Source organism: Prinia subflava, chromosome 1 (genome assembly GCF_021018805.1).
Source record: "Prinia subflava isolate CZ2003 ecotype Zambia chromosome 1, Cam_Psub_1.2, whole genome shotgun sequence".
Lineage (NCBI taxonomy): Eukaryota > Metazoa > Chordata > Aves > Passeriformes > Cisticolidae > Prinia > Prinia subflava.
The window spans coordinates 148882929-148900518 of record NC_086247.1 but is presented as its reverse complement, the minus strand read 5'-3'; the positions used below and the strand labels follow the sequence as shown (position 1 = coordinate 148900518).

Below are 17590 nucleotides of genomic sequence, written 5' to 3'. Positions count from 1 at the left end.
TTGTAACATCAGAGAAGTTTTTGATAGACTCAGGATAGTCAGCAATGAAAGCTGTGAAGTATTAGGAAATTTCAATAGAAAGATCTAGTATTATGATTATTTGTAAAGAATACTTGAGCAGTTACAGTTTCCTAATGTAAATGGCAGTCCAGAGCAGAGGATAAGCATGGAAATATCCAATGGCTGAACAATGAGGCAACAAATTCAGATAGGAAGGGACAAATCATGAACAGTAAAAAACCTCATTATGGAAATCATCTTTAATGTCATTTCTCATCTCTGTCATTAGTCATTTCTCTCTTAGAAATATCCAAAATGAACCAGATAGCTTTTGTATTATTATTTTTAAAGGTTGTTTCCAAATCCCCATCCTCACGTATGATAACAAATTCTTGTATATACTTTTGAAAACAACTATGTAGAAAATGGGAGTATTTTATTTGAATAAACCTTTCTGGGCTGGTAATGTATGGAAGTATCATAGTTACCAATTTGGAAGTATCATAGTTACCAGTTTGTTTTACTACTATTAAACAAAATGATATGAGCTGTTTAAAAAAATCAAAATTAATTCATTTTTTCATATGTTCACAAAAAAAATGAAATAAAATTATATTGTGATAACTTTGAATGTGTATTTTCTTAATTTGACTTAGTGGTGAGATATACTGTAACATTAATCTTAGAATTGTCTGCTAAAAAATTTGTATGCCATTTAATGATCCCGGTTCCAATTCAATGAACACAGCTGTCCTTTGTTTCCTGGGGACAAGATTCTGTTTCTGAAGATTCATCCCTTTCTTCTTCTTCTGGGACCAGCCTGAAATTTTTCAAGACTTTAAGAGCACTGAGGCCCCTACGAGCTTTGTCAAGATTTGAAGGGATAAAGGTAAAATTTTTGGGGGTCTGGGTTTTTATATGGATGAGAATTTTCAAGAGATACAGAAGAAGAAAAACTCAGTGGCTTTCTGGGAAAAGTGATCATTTGAATGCAAATAATTAATTCTTTTCATCCATTTCATTCAGGTTGTTGTGAATGCCCTCTTTGGAGCCATCCCCTCAATCTTCAACGTTCTGCTTGTCTGTGTTGTCTTTTGGCTCCTCTTTAATGTTCTAGGAGTAAAATGGCTTGGAAGCAGATTTTGGAAATGCTCACTTGAAGATTGTCATTTAATTCAAAACAAAAATGATTGTATTTTCTACAATGGGACATGGACAAATAGTGCTGTAAATTTTGACAATACTAGCATGGGATACTTGGCTCTTCTCCAAGTGGTAAGTTCTATAGAAATGCTCATTTTTGTTTTCCTCAGGGAATGGGTTGAACAGCCTAACCAAGGCACACCATTATGCTTCTGTTTATCTCACTGAAACTGGGAACTTTTTAGTTTCCATGAATATTTTCCTTACCTATGAGTTGCTCACTTCCTCCTAAGGAAAACTTGGGCATATGCAGTCTTTGTTAAAACCAAGAACTCTTTCACAGCTTTTCAATTTTGTTTTGAATTTCAATTCTGTTTTAATTTTGATTAACAAACTGAGCCTGAAACAGTTTGCCTGTTACTGTATTTAAAGTTATTCTTGTTTTCTCTGGTTCAGACTGGATAAGAAAGAAAACTTATGGACCATTTTATTTGGAATTCTGTGTTTTCTTTCATTGTAAAAGTCCTGAAGTGTTGGGATGCTAATTCACTGACCTCCCTAATACCACAGCAAATGAGAGAAAGGCATTTTTAAAAAGTCTCTGTTATTCCTGTATCTTTTCTAATTGAAGTTCTTTGCTCTGGATCCTCCAAAAGGTTCTATGACTGATAAAAGCTGCAGGATGGAACCATCTGCTGTTTTGTTAGAAATTGTTTTTATCCTTTTAGGTTATATTTGCTAGTTAAGCTGAAACTTCCAGTGTTCCTTTGTTTTTATAAAAGAATGAATTTAACAAGAGTTAGCATTAAAGCACATTTGACATGAATCACGGCTTTTCTTTTGTTTTCTTTTCAGCATATTTTTTTCTCTATATTAAACTCCAGTGAATCATACTTCCAAGCATATCTTGAAATTGATGCATAGTTTTATAGCACACTTCTCATTTCTTCTACAACTATTAACACATTTATATTAGCAATAGATATTTTTTTTATAGTTATAATAAACAATGCATTTTCTTTCAGGCAACTTTTAAAGGTTGGATGGATATTATGTATGCAGCAGTGGATTCACGTGAGGTATATCACTGAAATGAAATTTTAGTTCTTTTCCCTTTCCTTCTTCCCTTTTCTATCCATATAGTTAATTTTTCAGCTTTGTTTGCAACATCAGGTCAAAAATACAAATGGATGAGTGCATCCAACTACATTGAAACAATAACCTTGGAGTACCAAATATCTGGAACTTAGAGAAAAGAAACTGGTCATAATAGAGTGATACCACAAAAAATAGGGGAAGATAATATAAAATTATGTACCAGTCTGATTTGGAAACAGAATATGACTGTGCCTCTGAAGCAAATGTTCTTCCTTTTTAAACATGTGTAGTAGAACTGAATCAGCCTGCAGTTTTATCACTTATTTGAGAAGGTTTTCATCCTTACATTTGACATCCTCACTATTTCTTCCCTATTTTCATGTCCTGTTTCTCACTGTCGTACTAGCACAGTGTTTTTTAACTTTTCTATATTTAGTTGACTTTGCATTTTTTCTTGCTCATTCCATCGTGGTACTCTTGGCTGTAGTTAAATAAAATAGCAGCTAAATAACAATTTTGTTCCTTGTATGGCTGGTTTAAATTGCTTCTTGTCTGGGATAGCATCCCAAAGGATGGAATCCACCATTAGGTTTAATCCGAGCTGTTTTTCTAATCAGGGCATTCACAGGATCCCTTCTGATTGGAACTGTTTATTTATTACTAAAAACTTTGCTATAGCAGGATTTGGCTTTTTTTAAAATTATCTTTACAAAGAGTGACAGGATAGAGCAAGACAGTTGTTCTGCTTGTACATCTAGATAAAGGTTTAAATGGGTAGAAATAATTGATCCCTCATGACAATAAAAAGATATGCTATAATAAACTGGAAATTATAAAGCTGAGATTATCTCATTTTGCCAATATTATTTTTCTGATTTGATTTTTTTAACAGATCGATCAACAACCAAAGTTCGAAGCACGCCTTCATATGTATGTGTTTTTTGTGGTTTTCATTATTTTTGGCTCTTTCTTCATGCTGAACCTTTTCATTGGAGTCGTTATCAGCAATTTTAACCAGCAAAGGAAAAAGATAAGTACTACATGAGTTAACCCATGGTCTCCTGTAATCCCAGTTTGATGAGGTGAATGTTTGGTTTGACATCTAGAGGTCTAACATTTTGAAATAAGTATTTGACAAGATAAAGTTAAAATAGTACCATTTCAACCATGTTTTGAAAACAGGAATCCCCCTTTCTTCAAGGCTTTTACCTGTGAATTCTATTTTCCTGCTAAGTCCTGAATTTGTTTTAAGTAGAGGACAAGGAGGAAGGAGTGAATAGCTTTAGAAATGAGAAGTCAAAAAGGTTGCCTAGACTTTGCTACAGGAGAGTGGAATTCTTCTCCTATGAGGATATTCTGGGCAACAGAAGAACCCTTTTTGCTGAGAGTAAACACCTCACAAATGTGAGCAGGGTAATCAGTCATGGAAGAAACAGTCATGGAAGGAGTAACCTCAGCTTCCCTGGTAAAGAGCCTTGAAAGGATCTTGTCAATCAGAAGTTCTTCTAAAACTAGCTGCACTTTAAAACCTCATTTGTCTACAAAATAAATGTACAGCTTTAGTAAGTGAGATTTTAAAAAAATTCTGCTTTTGGATCTAAACCATGACCCCAGGAGGAGGCTGTGTAGAAATTTAAAGGCTGCTTAAAGCCCATGAAGCAATGACTGCTTCCGCTTTTCTCCTGTAGTTCTTATATTCCCTGTTCTTGTTATTCAGTAAGAAATGGAAGGCAAAATCTTAGAATGGAAAATGCTGCAAAGAAAAGCAATATTCATCCCTCCTTGGAATACTTCACCCTCCTTGTGCCAAGGTTATTTATCACTTGAGTTCCCTCCTCACTTATTTAAGGGCTTAAAGTATCCAGAATATTGAGAGAACTTATGTCAATTAATCCACTTGGAAGTATTACAACAAATAAGCACCTTGCTCATTGAAAAAACACCAGAAAAGCAGACCTCAGCAGGAGGTTTACAATTTCAAGGTTCCCATTTGTAAGACAGAATCTCTACCGGAATCATTTATTATGTCCATAGGCTGACTTTGTACACCAAGTGTCAAAGTATTACTGCCTTTGTTAGAGAAAGATTGAAATAAAACCCACAAGATGTTCTTCTGTTCTCTGAATTTGGATAGAGAAAAGATGTGTAGGGATTGAGGAACAGCAATCCAACTTCACTGAAGGAATTACCATTTATAACAAAGTCCCAGTTACAATAATCCCAATAGATAAAAAGGTTAAGTAGCTTATAAGCCTTAATATTTGCTAGAAGTTTATGTGGATGTAACACTTTTTTTCTTTTCTTAGTACATGCTATAACTGACTTTTTTTTTATTTTTCATTTTTCTCTTTCATTTCTTTTCTGCTTTTTTGGGCTTTTCATGGAGATTGCATGTAGTGAAGTGGAATTTTCAGAGGTTTTGCTGAAGGGATTCCAATTGCAGATGCCCTGTTGAACATTGTTATGTGTTTGTTGTACAAAATGCTGGTCACTCAGTGCTTTTATGATGAGTGATTTGTGATTACTGGGGTCCAAGTGATTGCTCAGTAATACAGGTGGTGTGGATGGTAACAAGAAATTCATTGCCAGGAACCCCACATAGAACTTGGTCCCAAAATGCTTATTCATCATCCTCTATTTACTTGTTAGTTCAGCAATATACTTCTGTTTCTACCTCTCCCAAAAATATAAAATACTCTACTTCTGAAACTGACATAATTTTGAAAATAGGAAAAAGATTTGCAAAACTTCAGAAAGGCTCTCACAGTTGAGGGAACTGACTTGGGATGACTACCTGGACTTGACTTTCATGATCAACCCAGATCATATCAAAGATCAAGGGGAAAAGGAGAAATGGTGAAGACACATTTGGTCTCTCTGCTCTCTTAGGGCCCACTCGTGACAACTGTGACTTACTGTCTTCAACACAAATTTGTTGGTGTTTATTTGACTTCATCTGAACAACAATATTCTTCCTCTTTACTTAGGTGGAAAAGATCTTTTTTTGACTGAAGAACAGAAAAAGTACTATAATGCCCTAAAAAAACTTGGATCCAAGAAACCCCAAAAACCCATCCCAAGATCATCGGTGAGACCACCTTAAGAAGAACATGACAGAGGATATAAAGATGATGATATTTAAACTCAGTAGCCAGGCATTAAGAAATAAACTTTGCATTAGAGTCCCTCATCTTCCTTAATCAATATAATATTTAGATTTTACTCTGTTTAAAAATTCCATCCAACACAGTCGTTTTTGGTGTATTAAGGAAATTTACAACCTATTTATCACCTATTCAAATGTACAAACTTTTAAAGCCAGTTCATATTAAGTATTTGATATTCATAACATGATCTTGGTTATTTAAGTTGCATGATGTTTCTGCAACTAAATTGGATTATTGCAGGTGAGAATGAATAGAGAGCAGTACATGCCCCATGGCTGTTATTTGCTTTTAAATAATCTTATGCTTTATTTCTTACATTTTCTTAAATTTAATTCCAGGCCTGGATTTGCACAGTAACTACTCAGAGTTTTTCTTGCTTATGACATTTTAATTAGAATTGCTTATCCTAAAATATCTGCTTCACTAAGTATTTCTATTAAAAGAGCAATCACAATGTACTCTGAATGTTTTTCTGCTATATATTTTTTTCTAAGCCGATGTGCTTGCACAATGCCTGAAAATATTGAAAGTACTGTGAGTTTTCTTTGAGGGTCTAAAGAAATCACCTAAAATGCTTCTAGTAGCTTGTTGTTAATTTATGTTACCTTAAATTCCTTTTCTAAGCTCAAATTAGTGATTAATATTTGAATGCAGGCTGGGTCTCAGAAATGGCATTAAGTAGTTCTCATTCTCTCCACAGAACGCATTCCTAGGATTGCTGTTTGACATGGTATCTCACAAAGCTTTTGACATCACTATTGTGATTTTCATCTGTCTAAATATGATCGTTATGATGGCAGAAAATGAGCAGCCAAAAACCAAGGATTTTGTTAAACAAATCAACTATTTTTTTGTGGCTGTATTCACTGCAGAATGTGCCATAAAAATACTAGCCTTACGGCACTACTACTTTGCAAGCGGCTGGAACATGTTTGACTTCGTTGTTGTGGTCCTTTCAATAGTGAGTAAGTATCAATCATTAGGTCAGGTAATACCAGTATTAACCCAAAATCCAGTTTGGAGTAACCACCTACATATGTTTGATAAAGAAATTCTAGATCCTTTGTACTTTTTCAAACTATCTCCTAAGTGATTCCTTCTAAAAGGATGCATTTATTGTTTTCCCTTATATTTTTGCAGCACATGAAAAGGCAAAATGAGTTTTCAAAAATTTTTAAGTATAATTTTTATTGAGGAATTAACAGAATATTAATTTAATTCAGTAACATCTTTTTATAGTTGTACTTATCCTGTTGTCTAACATTTTATGCTTTCATTTTATATGTTGTCATGTTAGCTGCTGTTTTCACAGTAAAAGAAAATTCAGGTTAAAAATACATTTGTGTCAAAAATGGGGATTATTTTAATATTTCAGGACTTCCTCTTAAGAAGGCAGAGCCCAGTTGCAGACTTGGAAAGCTCAGGAAAATTTGGTTGCTCAACACCATTCTAAATCTGGACAATTATTTGTGACTGAAAAAAATTATTAAAACTGGCTTGTATTTTTTTTTTTTTTTGGCTCTTTAAATAAGACTAGATGCTGATCATTTACTCTGCAAATTAAGATTGATCAAAGTAGATCAGCATCAATATACAGCTCTAGTTTCTTGAACAGTTTATTTTGTTTGTTCTTCCTACTCATGCTGCAGGTCATATCATATAATACAGGATGGGAAAGAAAAAATGCTCTGACTTCTTCTTGCCTAAGCATAGTAGCCTTTTGCCATCCTGTACAACCCAGAAAAATTAGGAGTTCTTAACTCTTCTCTTTGTAATCATTTGCATTGCTACTGTGTCATTACTGTGACAATAGGGTCATAGAATTAGGTGTTATGGAGGATAAACAATGAGAGAAAATTTTCCTTTATTTCCTTCTTGTTCTTCTCTGATCTCATTTGAGTGCCAAGCATTAGTCAAAGTCTCACATTTAGGCTTAGGCCTGCAGAAGAAACGTCACTCAGAAAGTGGTTCAGAGAGTCCCAGAGCTTCCAGCACAGCACCTGACTGGATTTAAAAGGATTTTTAGGTACTTGAGCAATGAATGCATGAACTCACTCCTCATATTAGAGAAACTTGGAAGAACGTAGCTTCCAAACTATGCAGAAATCTTGATGCCTCTTTACTATTGAAAGATATTACAATTTTTCTTTTTTTACCTAAGTTTTTATCTGAGCAGTTTTAGAATTGATGACGTTTATACTGAGAGCAGTGTAATATGATCAGTATTCATTCTGACACCTAAAGCACAGACTAACAAAAAGACATTAGTTTGACTGACTTGACCTGACAGCATTTTGTTTTCTTTTTACTTCAAAGGCCCTTTAGTTTCTGGAGCATTTCGAAACCCTACGATTTTGAGAACTCTTCGTTTGGTGCGAATTGGCCGAGTCCTGAGAATTATTCGCAAAGCCAAAGGAATTCGAACTCTTCTTTTTGCATTGCTGATGTCTCTTCCTGCACTGGTCAACATTGGTCTTTTGCTTTTCCTGATTATGTTCATTTATGCCATCGTGGGCATGGCAAACTTTGCCTATCTCAGCAGGGTGGATGGGATTGATGAGATTTTCAACTTCCAAACATTTCGTGGTAGCATTCTCTGCCTCTTCCAAATTACCACGTCAGCTGGCTGGGATAGTTTTCTGGCCCCTGTTCTGAAAGCACCTCATTCATGTGCTCCAAATGTAACATGGACAGAGGAAAACAGTTGCATAAATAAGACCTTTGGTATTTTTTATTTTGTAAGCTATATCGTTATATCATTTCTCATTGTTGTAAATATGTACATAGCTGTCATTTTAGAGAATTTCAGTATTGCCACTGAGGAAAGCACAAATCCTCTTTGTGAGGATGACCTTGATATGTTTTATGAGACATGGGCAAAGTTTGACCCTCTGGCAACGCAGTTTATAGATTATTCTGCTCTTTCAGACTTTGCACATGCACTGGCAGACCCCTTGCGCATCCCAAAGCCTAATAAAATGCAGCTCATATCCATGGACATCCCTATAGTTAGTGGAGATAAGATCCACTGCTTGGATATCTTGCTGGCTTTCACTAAAAGGGTCTTGGGAGAACTTGGAGATTTGGAGAGTCTCGAATTAAACATCGAAGAAAAGATTGCAGCTGACAATCCGTCTAGAAGTTGTTACAGCCCAATTTCTTCTACCCTTAAAAGAAAACAAGAGGAAGTGTCAGCTGTTGTTATTCAAAGGTATTTCAGGAGGTATTTGAGACAACGTTCTGTTGAAAGTGTATCTTTATACCACTGTAAATGTAAGAGTGCTGTCTTTGAAGGAGAAATACAGGACAAGCAAAGTCTTCTTGAATCAGTGCCTAATGAAAATCGTGGTAAGAAGACAGATAAATTACGTCCTGCTTCTTCCATATCCCTCCCTTAACTTTATGATGGCTTTGCTAAGACAGACAGCAATAAGCTTGACACATGAGGTTGCCCCAGCTGCAGCATTTCCAATTAAACCAGTGTCACTTATTTTCAGATGGAGACCATATTTTGATCCCACAAATACTCTAAATTTAGAATAATAATGGCAGCCTTCAAGCATTGTAATTGTTCAGATTTGCAAATGCTTCTTGAAGCAATTAAGATTTGAACAACTATGTCATAAATATCAGAGGAAAATCTGATATTTATGAGATTTTGATATGATGATCAAATGATATTTTTCCCTCAGCTACTGGAGTTGGTGAGTTAATTTTTTCATCTGTCATTTTTATATTAGTTCATGTGTTTACAGAAGAAGTCTGTAAAAGATCAGTTGTAAGCAGTTCTTTATAAACACACAAGGATATAGAATAAGGTTTATGTCTTTAGGGAGAACCAATTTTTCCAAACAGGCTTTATTGTAGCAAAATTAAGTAATTACTGCACTTCTGTAAAAGAGCTCATTCAAGACACTTGAGTATAATCAGCCTCTAATTTTGGTGGTTTTGGGACCATCCTCTTCCTTCTAATGTCTTTGAATGGATTTGTTTATGTCTAAGAATTTTTGAGGTCTCTTTACATGAACACCTAAAGAGATTTAACAGACCATCCTCAGTTGCCTGTGCCTGAAAGTTGTACATAATTTGTTCTTTGTATCATTCAGTGTACGAAAACTGTCATAATCATAATCAATATCAAAGAATGTTGTGCAAGAGATATTGTTTCCAGAAAAGAGTGATTGTACATAAAATTCCATCATGATACTTTATCCCTAGAAAGCACTACTTAATAAACTGAAAAGAAGTTCATGGTGTATCTTGTGAGATAACATTTATTAAAGTTAGAGAAAGCATTTATTTCACTAATTCTGAAAAAAAAAAGTATTAATTATGTGTAAGAGTATTTTACTGATTTTTTTTTCCAGTTTGGAATATGACTAGTCTAGATTGTTCAATAAAGAGTTCATGTGCTTAACATGTTTTTTTATCTATTTTCTAAGAAGTATCTTCAATTTCATTTATTGCAAGACATAATCTATTATTGAGGAGTAGAACAACAATAATATAATTTTCCCAAAGAAGCTACCTATTAGAAAAGGAAACTGAAAATATTTTGATATTCACGGGGAGTCAGAAAAGATTCAGCATTTTCAGGCCAAGAATATCAAGAACAACAAGGTAACGAATTTTTAATATCATTTACCTTGTTAAAGACTATTAAAATAGGATAGATTTAGTCAAAACTAAACTATTTTCAGGACAAATAAAGACACGGGAAAGCAAATCAGATACAGTATAGTTTGAATTACATTTATTATGGTCAAACATTTGAACAGCTTCCCCAGGGAGGTGGTGGAATCCCTGTCCCTGGAAGTGTTCAAAAATGAGTGGATGGCACTTGGTGCTGTGGCTTAGTGGGCATGGAGGTGTTCAATCAAAGGGTGGGCTTGATGATCTTGGGGGTCTTTTCCAGCCTTAATGTTCCTATGATTATTTTCAGAACCAGCTTCTGTTCATTAAAAAAAGGTCTGCAGAGCTCTCAGGAGAACCCAGGGATCAGCAGCCCTGGGCAGTGGGATGCAGAGACACTGGGTGGGTCTGTCTCCAGTCCAGCCTGGGATGTTTCATGGACAGCGATGCTGGTCACTATAAATTTTATTCATTGTGAGCTGAAATGAGCTCTGGAATGAACCAAAAGATTTTGTTCAACGTTCAGACTCCATTAGATGGCAGCATTTACTGTGGTTTAGGATGTGGCCAGTTTTCAGTGAAACAGGGGAAATTTGCACACTTCAGCATAGAGGTACTAAACTAATTCTAAATTGTTCAGCAGAAAAGTGTCATAAGTCTCTTTTTTCCTGTCCTGGCCTTTCCAGTTCACCACAGGTCTCAGTAAGTGCTTGTTTGCTGACTGTTCTGGTGTCTGATAGACCTTAATGGTTGTGAAAAAAATAAAATTGTTCTCCTGTGCTTGGACTTTCCAGAAGGGTAGTTCAAGCATTTCTCTGTAGCACTGTAAAAAGAAATGTTTTTTAGAGAAGAGATAAGAGAAGATGTAAGACTGCTTTGTTCTTGCATATTGGAAAAGAAGGAAAGATTGGAAAAGCCATGTAAGAGAACTTTAAATATTAATCACTCTGATCTTTGCAATTAAAAAAAATTGTTTGAATGCAACACCAGGTTCTCTGTCCATACCTAGAAATACTTCAAAGATTGACACTTTATTTCCGTTGCAGGGGCAGAAATTTTGGACAAAATCACACCTAGCATGAACACATCCCTTGTGATTATGTCACCTCAGCAACATAAAAAACCACCTGAATTCACTATGGGGCTAATTTAAAAGTCTGACTAATTTTTTAATAGTGTTTAAGCATTAAAATTGCCATTAAAATAGCAGGCTGTTGCAGGGTTGGAAGGAGAATGGTGATATCCAACTGTTGCAGATTCTTCCTGCTGGGTTTGTCCAAAAGCCAGTTCAGCTCCTGAAGCAATGGAGAGTTTCTTTAATAAGCCTGGAAATGGTGATGAATTAAGGCAGTGAACAGGTGGCAGCTTTGAACAATTCTGTTAATCTGAACTGTGAATCTCTCCAGGTAAAACTGCCTGGATTTATATGAACTCTGTGAGAAATTCAGGATTGCTTGGGACACAGAGGAAGAATATTCCTTTCTGTTTGTAATGTTTGATATTTAAATCAGAGAACAGCATAAACACAAAAATATTGGATCCCTCCAGTCAGGAAACAGTGAATGTGGCACTCTCAGGGAATTCCTGAGGGCCAGCAGTAGAGCACAAACCAGCACTGCCTCCTTAGAGGTGGTGCAGATCTCTGTTTTACATTTCCATGTGTCGCCGTTCCTGTGTAGAAATAGAACGAAACAGACTCCTGGAAAATAAGAGTTTTTTCCTGCTTTTTTTGCGGGTAGCACTGTATCATGCAGACCAGGCTTCCCAAAGGTTTTGTGGAAATTGTCCTTTTACTTTCTGGAGTCCCTCAGTTACTGCTCACCTTGCAATGTTTGCACTATCCACTGTTTCCTCGGGACTCAAAAGAGACCCCATGTATAAGTAAGTTATTTGAAAAGAAATAACCTCTAGTGGAAGGTTCCCTGCCCGTGGCAGGGAGGTGGGAACTGGATGATCTTTAAAGTCCCTTTTGACCCAAATCATTCTGTTATTCTGTGAAAGGTACCAGAGAGAGAATCTCATCATTTCATCTTAGCCCTGAGCCTACCAGAGGTTATTGTGCTTTAACAAGTGTGTGGTCTGCAATGTCACTACCCAAAGCCATCAGTAGCTAAACATTCTCTCTCAACATCAGAAATCCTCACAACTTAGGTGGTGCAGGAAGACATCCCAAAATATACTTTTATAATTCATGTTTAGAGTGAATACTACCATAAGAAGGGCACACCAAACAACCTGAGCAGCTTCAGGCACAGGTCAGGGTTATGGTTAGAAGTGGTGCAGAAGAGATCTGTTGTGTTGGAACCAAGTAGAACAAATTACTCAATATTTATGCTAAAAGTTTCAAAGATGTAGGAAATGTGTTTAAATATTTTCACTAGCTACCACCAGCTAAAAGCAAGCCACATGCTTTTAAAACTTAAATATTATGGCTAAATGGACTCTACAATCAACAACCTGGGAGTCTATCAGTTGATGTTATTTTGGACATGCACTTCTAGTCTCTAGTCTAGGACAAATTAACAAGAGATTTCTCACCTGCCCACCCCTGGAAACTAAATTATGAGTCCTCTGTGACTTCTACAACATCATGTCAGATTTCTTTCTGCAAGTTTCTGCAGTACCCTCATCCATTAAATATATTTGGATGAAGGTGCTGAGCAGTGTCAGAGCTGAATGTGGTGGCACAAGTTTTGATTCTTTGCTCGGCCAGTTCCAGGGAAAATATGTGAAGGCATCAACTTAGTAAGTGGTTTTATTGATCTTCGGAGACTTTTGAAAGAGCAAGAGAGATGTTTTGGCAACTCCTCAGGACAATATAGCTGTTTGGGCAAATCTGTTGCAGTTATCTGCTTTGTGGTCCCATGGAGTTGAGGTAAGACAGGCCAAGCTGATTTTAATGATAATCATTACCTTAATGCAGAGCTGTTCAAGGTCTGGGCAGACTGAGAGCAATTGAAGTTTCCTCTCCAGTTTCCAGGGAAGTTGGGTTTATACAGGAGCATTGGAAAGTTAGATATCCATAGGATAGATTTCCAACAACAGTCACCCTACCTTGCTACTCAAACACTGGGTAGAATTTGTCCCCAGGGACAATTTAAAGTGGTCACCGGAAAGAGTAGCTCTTTTCTAGGTTTTCTTTTATATATTCATGCCTTTCTTGAAATGAAGAGGGTGGATGTGGATATAGTATTTTAGTCTCAACACTCTCTGCAGAATTTATCAGCAAAGATTTCATACCCTTACTCCAATTACCTATTTTTTGTGTTTGTGGCTGAAGTAATAACACAGACATGATCAGGCAAATAAAAAGCCATCCTTGTGTTCTCCACTTGGTGTATTTTTTGCTTCTGCTACCAGTGAAGCCTGCAACTGCTGCAGCCAGAACTCTATGTTTGCATGAGAAGACAGATTCTCCAACATCTGTGTGCACAAATTCACCAAAATATTTCCAGCTCTTTCTTGCCCCTCACCCCATCCTGAACAAAATGTACAGAAAATTTCTTCTTCTTTGAATGAGATAACAGTCAGCTTCAATGAACCCAGCAGCAACGGGATTCCACCACAGCACCTTAAGAGAATGACATTTTCTTCCTAAACATACGTGGTGCCCATCGCTCATTTATCAGGCTCTCTGACATCCCATTCAATAAAACACTTGTGCTCATGTCCATTATGTCCATTGCACTTAACTTCAGCTGCCTCCTATAAATTGTTTTGTCTGCCAGCTCTGCACAAGACAGATGATCTCATGGCTGCCAGAATATCAGATATGATGGGTTAATGTCCCTTACTTTCCTAAATGGGGGGCTCGCTCCTTAACAAACAGCCAATAATACAGACTCCCAAAAAATCCAGATAGGAAAGAGAGAATTAATGTACAAGACTGGGTAAAATCAGTGCAAGCTGCATTTTCTAATACACCTGGGAATCCACCAACAAGAGGGTTGCGGAGCTCTCACAGGTATTATGATTGAAATCTTATGTGGCTGTATTTTGCTAAGTGTAACCTCATATTTGTATTTTGATTTTGCCATAAATGAGAGTTTTAATTTGCTCAAGGAATCACTGGCAAAAGCAGGTTCAATATGAAAGTGAAAGCGTGATGAAGTTCAGTAGCAAGGTTCACTCTACTACTTACTAGGTGGTTAGAGCACACAGAGAAAAATCAGGCTAAAATCTAAAATCAATCAGTCTAAAACTAAAATCAACCCAAAATGACCGGTGTGGAGGCTGGGTATGGAAAAAGAGTAAGGATGGGAAAGCATAAGGATAAAAAGGAATAAGGGAAATCCTCCTATTGAGTTACAAGGTTCACAGTGGATCATCCTGCCAAACTTAGCCTGGGACTTGACCAACAGTTTAGGCCTAAAGGTTTTAACAATATTTGAATTTAGCAGGGTTTAATTGATAACCTAATTTAAACAATTTAACAAAAGATTCTGTAGAATTTGCTCTAAGAACAGCAGTAACTCGCTCATAGGCCTACTCAGGATACGAATGAATCCAAGAGAGAATCATTCCGTGTACATTTGTACAATATTCACACCCACACACACGAACCTAAAGGAGTCTGTACAAGGTGAAAACTTCCACTTGGGTTCAGTGACGTGCTCAGGGCAGATGCCTTTGCATCTTCTCAGCGGATGAAATATTGAGCCTTGAGGAGTGGGAGTGTCAGCCCAGGCTCCACCATCAGCTTTCAGCAGCGACCCTCTGAGCACAGCAGCCTTGAGAGTTCACAGGCTCGAGAGGCCCCACGCAGAGGGAGATCCTGCTCACAGCCCTCTGTGACCAGGACTGCTCAAAGGGTCTCACTTTGCACTGCTGCTCATAGGGCTGCAAGAGGTTTGCCTTTAGCAAATAAATAATGATTTTCTGTCCTGGACAAGATTTGGCTTGGTAACTTTCTTCAAAAGTTCGATAGCAAACATTATTTGTGTTTGTGTTGTTCCACTCGGGCTGTTACCCAGGTAAGATAAATAAGTTTCCAAGGTTGTTGGTTAAAAGCAGGAGCTCATTAGACAGCCCAGTTCCTGGGAGCTGGACAGTATTCCTGATAAACTCAGCCCAGGAGCTGTTCATCAAGGCTGAGCCTTAATGAGGATTTCTGGGATCTCAGTGCAGCCTGGGGAAGTGGGAGGGGAGCAAGCCTACCACCACTGGTTTCAGCAGATAATGTATCATTGGGCTGAATCCAAATCCCATGTATATCAAATATACTGAAATAAATAAATTTGACATTAAACATTTCATGCTTCATCCTTGGAACAGCTGAGATAATCTGCTTGGATTATTGGACTCTGAGAACCAGGCATGGCTGTTCTTCCTTCTGAAATTATCCAGGGTCAAGAATAAAAATGAGCAAACATTTAGAGAAAAGCTTTTCTATTTGTTAAAGATAGGGCAATGGTAAAAGCAAAAATTTTGGTTTGAACCTATTTCCTCATCTCAATGCTTACAGAAACAGTGACAACAACCATCTTCATTTAAATTTTGCATGTTTACCTATGTACACAGAAACAGGTATTTTAATTGCAGTGCAATTAAATTAACTCCATAATGTTTCTTAGCACTCCATGAATAATATATAAGAAGTAAATTGAAATCTGTCTCCAAATTTCCAGGTTTGGTGATGCTAATTAATGGATTTGAATGACACACTCAGCTGTAGTAAAGAGAAAACAAAAGGAAAACAAAGGGAAAACAAAGGGAAAACAGGTTGGCAGAAGCTTCCATTTCCAGGTGCCACCTCACTGCCCCACTTGTCTCATGCCAGTGCTCAGTGCCCAGTGGGCCATTCCTCACTGGAAAATGCACATTTTCAAACCTGGCTTTGTGGCCACTGCTTCCACAGTGCCCATCTCTCATGGATTAAAGCAGAGGATCACTGTAAATGGCTGAGGAGTAATAAACATTTTCTCACAAAACACTCTCTGGTTTTCTGAAGGTGATTTAGTAAACCTGCTTCTCTGCATAACCAAATGCTATTCCATCCTGCTTGCAAGGCTTTGGTCTAATTCCACCTTTCTATAGTGTGGAAGAGCATAGAGGAGTTTACTGGATTTATAAGGCTGGTGGCCTTTTCCTGGTGTCAGTTCTGCTAAATTCAAAATTGAATTTTCAAGTCCTTTATCTCAGTAGAGAGGAAAGGCTGTGTCTGGCCTTAGATTTCAGGCAGCAAAGTAAATCCCCAGGTAAAGTCTGCCCTTCCCACATCAGGGAATCACATGATTATATATCATGTACCCCATGTGCATTTAACCCAGAAAATGAATAAAGAGAGTCCAAAAGTCGCCCAGTGCTGTAAGTGAAATGTAGGAGCATGCTTCCATGTTCCCATAAATCCCAATAATTTTGAGATTTTTGGATGTAATCAAACCCAGCTATTAAGGTCATACCTTTAGCTTTTGCTTGAATTTTAAACCAAAGGTGGTTGATGGCCCCAAGATCTCAGAAATAAAAGTTTTTATGTTACCAACATTGCTATAAAGATTCCTATAGTTCCTTTTTGTGTGATAGTGTGTGTGTATGAAAACCACCAGATTTAGCTACTTTAAAAAGTAATCCCTGGTGCATCAGCTCTGGTATTGTGAAGTGATGAATTGTTTCGGGGCTTTTTTTGTGTGTGTGTTTTTGTGGGTTTGTTTTTTTGTTTTGTTTTGTTTTTTGGTTTGGTTTTTTGTTTTGTTTTGTTTTGTTTTGTTTTCTTGCAAAGGAAAATATTTTTTTATGTCAAACATCAACCTCCCACCCAGAGAAAAAGAAACTGAATCCAGTTTCAGCAGAACTGAGTAGGCTTGGAACTGAGTGGGATGTTTTACGAAGCTTGTGGATAAATACAAGCATTTCTTTCCCTTTCCCTTTCCCTTTCCCTTTCCCTTTCCCTTTCCCTTTCCCTTTCCCTTTCCCTTTCCCTTTCCCTTTCCCTTTCCCTTTCCCTTTCCCTTCCCCTTCCCCTTCCCCTTCCCCTTTCCCTCTCATCTTTTCCCTCTCACCTTTTCCCTCTCACCTTTTCCCTCTCACCTTTTCCCTCTCACCTTTTCCCATCTTTTTCCCTTTACAGCCTTAATTTCTTTATATTTTATGTGTTGAGAGAAATTGCATAATGAAAACCTGATGGACAAGATATGAGAATTAAACCAGCCTCTACAAATCTTTTTTTAAATTTCATGTCTGGCACCCAGCAAATTCTTGTATTCTTGTAAGCATATAGGAATGAAAATGTTCATAACATAAAAGCATGCCCCCAACTACACAACCTTTGATTTATTTGGGAAGAAAACACCTGGTTTTGGCATTTATATCTGTAAATAGGCTTGTGTGTTCATTGTATGTTATACCAGGTATTGACAACAGGAGGCTTGAACTTTCTCTCCTGTAGGACAGTGAAGCTCACATCTTACAAGAAATATTAGGATGACTTAAACAGCTGAGACACTGATGTTATTTCAGATTATTACTTCCTCCTGCTTTTAGATTATTTTGACACAAAAACCACTTGTGGCAGGTGATTTGAACATTACACATTTCATAACAGGAGAAAATCC

The 17590-nt window shown here is 37.0% G+C and overlaps 1 protein-coding gene across 1 annotated transcript in view; it reads left to right on the top strand.

Moving 5' to 3' along the window:
- The window catches only part of LOC134547980 (sodium channel protein type 5 subunit alpha-like), a 31610-nt gene extending 22756 nt beyond the window's left edge, over positions 1 to 8854 (top strand). The window contains 7 exon segments of the mRNA XM_063392247.1: positions 820 to 889; positions 1027 to 1275; positions 2169 to 2222; positions 3134 to 3275; positions 5229 to 5329; positions 6109 to 6391; positions 7734 to 8854. Of these exon segments, the coding sequence (XP_063248317.1) occupies positions 820 to 889; positions 1027 to 1275; positions 2169 to 2222; positions 3134 to 3275; positions 5229 to 5329; positions 6109 to 6391; positions 7734 to 8854 (2020 nt within the window).
- Positions 8855 to 17590: the final 8736 nt, after the last annotated feature.